This window comes from Labrus bergylta, chromosome 15 (genome assembly GCF_963930695.1).
Source record: "Labrus bergylta chromosome 15, fLabBer1.1, whole genome shotgun sequence".
Classification (NCBI taxonomy): domain Eukaryota; kingdom Metazoa; phylum Chordata; class Actinopteri; order Labriformes; family Labridae; genus Labrus; species Labrus bergylta.
The window spans coordinates 835,242-840,241 of record NC_089209.1 but is presented as its reverse complement, the minus strand read 5'-3'; the positions used below and the strand labels follow the sequence as shown (position 1 = coordinate 840,241).

Below are 5,000 nucleotides of genomic sequence, written 5' to 3'. Positions count from 1 at the left end.
GGATGAAACAGAACGCAGAATACCTGAAGGAGCAGAAAGGTGAGGAAGACTCATCATCATCATCATCATCACCTTTACTTTGTGTGTTTTAAGAACATTGAATCAGTTTTACTTTCACGGATTTCAGAGAAGGAGGAGCGGATAAAGAAGGAGAAGGAACAGGGCACCTACAAAGAGAAGGTGAGTGTGACTGTAACGAACAGGGTCTCCCATCCTGGTGTGCAGGGACTGACCTGGGCTCAGTACCAGCAATGCTTCAGATCAAAGTTTGATTGAGCTGAATTTGGATGTAAAAAAAAGTTGTGATTGAATCGTGTCTGTTTGCAGCCCAAGAAGTCCAAGAAGAAGAAAGAGCAGACGGAAGCCACGACGGCGGGCGAGGCGATCGAGAGGATGTTGGAGAAGAAAAAGATCTCCAGTAAGATCAACTACGACGTCCTCAGAGACCTCAACAGCAGAGGGACAGGAAGTGGGGGGGGCAGCAGTCCTAGCAGACCCCCCAGCGAAGCCCCCGACACACGCAAACGACTCAACCGCCGCCGCCGCAGGAAGGCCAGCGATGCTAACAGAGACCTCGCTGCTAACGCTAGCATCATGGGGAAGAGGTACTACTCATCTAGAAATCTATTTATACTCTTTATAATCCATAAACATGATAGATAACTCCTCAGATTCATTCTATTTCAGGGTCCGCCTCCTTATATCCTCCACACCAAAGAAGAAGAAAACAGCTGTCCAGGTGAGCAACCAGGTGATCTCTGTGCTCTGATGCAGGATTAGCGGTTAGCGATTTGAGAGGCAGGTACAGGTGGGTTTGTAAGGTAAACCCCGCCTCCTCTGTTCAGGTACACAGAGGGACTAATGATCTCGTTCTTTATACTCACTGTGTGTCACAGGAAGAACCACTGGTTACCGTGACAACAGAAACAACAGCTGAAACGGACCTGGACCCTGAACCAGAAACAAGCGCCATCACAGAGACCCCAATCACCACGAGGGAGGAGAGGGAAGAAGAGGAGGAGGAGGAGGTGGAGGTGGAGGAGGAGTGTGTATCCGCTCTGCAGCTCGTAGGAGGTTAGTGATGGTCATCAGAGACACTTCCTGTTGTCTGACATAACTTTATTAACACAGACTTTTTAAACACATCCCAAATCCAACCTGACTCCATCGTCTTGGAGCACTGATGGGTTTGCTGGGTTGTTGGTTTGTGTGTTGGATTTGTTCATTGGTGGGTTGGTAGGGTGGTAAGGTGGTTGGGTTTTTGGGGGGGGGCAGGGGGTTGGGTGGTTTGTTTGATTGGTAGGGTGGTGAGGTGGTTTGGGTTTTTTGGGGGGGGTGGGGGTTGGGTGGTTTGTTTGGTTGGTAGGGTGGTGAGGTGGTTTGGGTTTTTTGGGGGGGTGGGGGTTGGGTGATTTGTTTGGTTGGTAGGGTGGTGAGGTGGTTTGGGTTTTTTGGGGGGGGTGGGGGTTGGTTGGTTTGTTTGGTTGGTTGCTTGCTTGATTGGGTGAGTGGTGGTTTTTGTTGGTCTTGTAATGGACATTTCTGTAAACAAGAGTTTGTTTGAATAAAAGATCTTGAGTCAAGCAGTAGTCTTTGCTAAGTTTAATTCTCTTGCAAGTAGAAGGAGCAAAACTACAGAGTGTAAGGACAGATTGAAGAGTTTAATGCTAAACATAGTCTGAGTCTGTGTCTAAGTTCAAAGAAAGGCAGAAGTTCATGCAGATGTTTTCTTATAAAAACAGAAGTTAATGTGGAGGCCTCTGTAGAACCGGACATGCGGGGGCCAGGTGTGTACAGTATTTTTGTAAATGTCACAAACAGCTTATTTTAGCACATCAGAAACATTATATTTCCATGACAGTCTACAGGTGGTTTTGCATGGGTGGTGGTTTTGGTTGGTCTACAGGTAGTTTTGGGTGGGTGGTGGTTTTGGTTGGTCTACAGGTGGTTTTGGTTGGTCTACAGGTGGATTTGGTTGGTCTTCAGGTGGATTTGGTTGGTCTACAGATGGTTTTGGGAGGGTGGTGGTTTTGGTTGGACTACAGGTGGTTTTGGTTGGTCTACAGGTGGATTTGGTCATCTACAGGTTGATTTGGTTGGTCTACAGGTGGATTTGGTTGGTCTACAAGTGGTTTTGGGTGGGTGGTGGTTTTGGTTGGTCTACAGGTGGTTTTGGGTGGGTGGTGGTTTTGGTTGGTCTACAGGTTGATTTGGTTGGTCTACAGGTGGTTTTGGTTGGTCTACAGGTGGTTTTGGGTGGGTGGTGGTTTTGGTTGGTCTACAGGTTGATTTGGTTGGTCTACAGGTTGATTTGGTTGGTCTACAGGTTGATTTGGTTGGTCTACAGGTTGATTTGGTTGGTCTACAGGTGGTTTTGGTTGGTCTACAGGTGGTTTTGGGTGGGTGGTGGTTTTTGTTGGTCTACAGGTTGATTTGGTTGGTCTACAGGTTGATTTGGTTGGTCTACAGGTGGTTTTGGTTGGTCTACAGGTGGTTTTGGGTGGGTGGTGGTTTTGGTTGGTCTACAGGTTGATTTGGTTGGTCTACAGGTTGATTTGGTTGGTCTACAGGTGGTTTTGGTTGGTCTACAGGTGGTTTTGGGTGGGTGGTGGTTTTGGTTGGTCTACAGGTTGATTTGGTTGGTCTACAGGTGGTTTTGGTTGGTCTACAGGTGGTTTTGGGTGAGTGGTGGTTTTGGTTGGTCTACAGGTTGGTTTGGGTGGTCTACAGATGGTTTTGGTTGGTCTACAGGTGGTTGTGGTTGGTCTACAGGTGGTTTTGGTTGGTTGGTTGTGGTTTTAAAGGAAGTTCTTCCTCGTCACTGTAACTTTGCTAAATGTTGCTTAGTGCTCAGGATGGATTAATGTCGGGTCTTTGTAGATAATATAACTATAAGTAAGGTCATGGTTGGTTGTTCTTTATGTTGATTGGTTCATTGGTTTGCTTGTTTCTTTGTTTATTGGTTAATTGTTTGACTCATTGATTGATTGATTGATTGATTGATTGATTGTTTCAGATTACGGCTGTGAGGAGGAGGAAGTCTTCTAACCCTGACAACCAGCTGATGAACTCTCCGTCCGTTAATGAGGCAGCTCCGCTAAGGATGATCAATAACCAATATCAGTGATCGATCAGTCTCACCGTCAACAGCTTCACTTTGATGAAACTGAAGTCTGCTTTCACATCCTTCTCTTCCAACCATTTTTAACTTCTTAAACTGATCACTGATATTTGTATGGATTTGATCACACTAAGCTTCCCGTGTTGTTTATATTGTAAAGTAGAAAAGTTGTAGATTTTACTTGTTTGTTTATTTTTCTATCATCGTGTTGTGTTTGATTGTAGAAATGAAATTTCACATTCCTGTAAAATGTCAATGAAACCTTCAGAACAGAAAAGATGAAAAACTTCTGGAAAACAAAACTTTGCAAACCAAGTGTTCATGTTTTTATTTACTTTGTGTAACTTTGTGTTTGTTTTTTTTTTTTACGATGAAATGTACAACAAATAATGATAAACTCATAACAAAAGAGAAAAAAGTAACTGAAGTAAAAGTGTTTCTTCATCAACCCTCCTGTAGTCCGGCTTCTTGTGTCTTTGTTGTGTCTTAAGTTCTGGTGTAAACTAATCTTTCATAACACACGAGCACATTCAAGTATTTATGCTAAGCTCAGCTAACCTTTGCCTGTCTCAAGAGATTCATGAGGATTAAACTGATGTGATCCTGATTGAGAGAAACCAGAGTACTTCTTTAAAAACCAGACCAGAGGCCCCAGGACTCCCCCTTGAGGGACTCCACAGGTCTAGTTCACGCTCAGTCAGCCTGTCAGTCGAGCTCCTGGGTTCAGAGCTCTACAGCCTCTCAGCCTGTCAGTCATTATCCAGGGTTTAAAGATCCACCGTCTCAGTATCCAAACGTCTGTTTGATGGCCTGGAAGTAGAACCGGGTCCAGCCCTCTCTGGTGGTGTCCTCCTCCCCTGCAGGAACCCCTCGACACTCCATCCTCAGATCGGTCTCGTCTCCCCGGTCCTCCAGCTCTAGGATGATGGTGGCGTAATGCTCTGATGAACAGACAACAACAAACAAGACTCAGAATTCGGAGTGTCCCTGAACACAACACAGGGCTCTAAAAACAGAGCCCGCATTTGAACTCGTAATTAAAGGAAGCTGTACCGCTGGGCCACGTCCTGAAACGCCACCTCATCTCGATCCTCTGGTCCGGTACCTGCAAGGATGAGTAGAAGTCTGGTTACCATGGCGATGTGACAGCTCATCAGACAGTAATAGAGTGCTGTAGTAATGAGTCCTGAACCCGGAAGTGAATTAGAGTTTTAGCACTTCCAGTTTCATCATCTCAAAGTGTATGGGGTATTTGATTGAGTTTAAATGCCTATAATAAGGTCTGTGGTAAACCCAAGCTTAAAGGTCCAATCAGTGAGATGTGTAGCGAGTGAGATGATAAAGGTATCTTACTATATGATCATTAAGGAAACATGCTATGTTGAAGTGCTGACTTCTCTGACAACAATGCAGCAGCCAGTATGTCCTCCTTCTAACTTTAGATTCTGCTCCTGAATGCTCTGGATTTGTTTGGACCAGAGAAGGTAGGCGCTTTTAAGGCGCCCCCCCCACACGGCCGTTTGGACACACAGGTCACCACATGGTGACCTGTGTGAGCATTGACTCTAGAAAAAACCCCGTAGGCTTTTTGTCGAGTGGAACCAGTGCAATGCTAACTTCCGGGTTCGTCATCCCTGCAGCACTCTATTGGATGGGAAGCTGTGACCTCACCAGCTGTGTGAACTCTCCACTGATGCTCCCATCTAACAGCTGGAACCTCCCACCACGACGCCCGTCCACTGTCGCTGCTGACCGTGTAAACACCTGAACAAACTGCAGAGACAGGAACAGTCAGCTGACATATCAAAGGACTTTTGGCTGGTATGAGTTTGGCCATTCCCAGTCCTGCTTTGTACCCAGTCCAGTCTGGTTTTATCCT

The 5,000-nt window shown here is 45.8% G+C and overlaps 2 protein-coding genes across 2 annotated transcripts in view; one reads left to right on the top strand and one right to left on the bottom strand.

The window, feature by feature from the left end:
* brf1b (BRF1 RNA polymerase III transcription initiation factor subunit b) overlaps positions 1–3,570 on the top strand; it is a 28,550-nt gene extending 24,980 nt beyond the window's left edge. The window contains exons 14-19 of the mRNA XM_020658960.3: positions 1–39; positions 128–180; positions 328–605; positions 688–739; positions 897–1,074; positions 3,017–3,570. The exon at positions 1–39 is cut by the window's left edge and continues 43 nt beyond it. Of these exons, the coding sequence (XP_020514616.1) occupies positions 1–39; positions 128–180; positions 328–605; positions 688–739; positions 897–1,074; positions 3,017–3,048 (632 nt within the window). The 3' untranslated portion in view covers positions 3,049–3,570. The remainder of the gene's footprint in view (positions 40–127; positions 181–327; positions 606–687; positions 740–896; positions 1,075–3,016) is intronic.
* ahsa1a (AHA1, activator of heat shock protein ATPase homolog 1a) overlaps positions 3,425–5,000 on the bottom strand; it is a 5,243-nt gene continuing 3,667 nt past the window's right edge. Inside the window, exons 7-9 of the mRNA XM_065963577.1 lie at positions 4,793–4,894; positions 4,175–4,226; positions 3,425–4,062 (exon numbers count right to left, since the gene is read on the bottom strand). Coding sequence (XP_065819649.1) covers positions 3,905–4,062; positions 4,175–4,226; positions 4,793–4,894 — 312 coding nt within the window. The 3' untranslated portion in view covers positions 3,425–3,904. The remainder of the gene's footprint in view (positions 4,063–4,174; positions 4,227–4,792; positions 4,895–5,000) is intronic.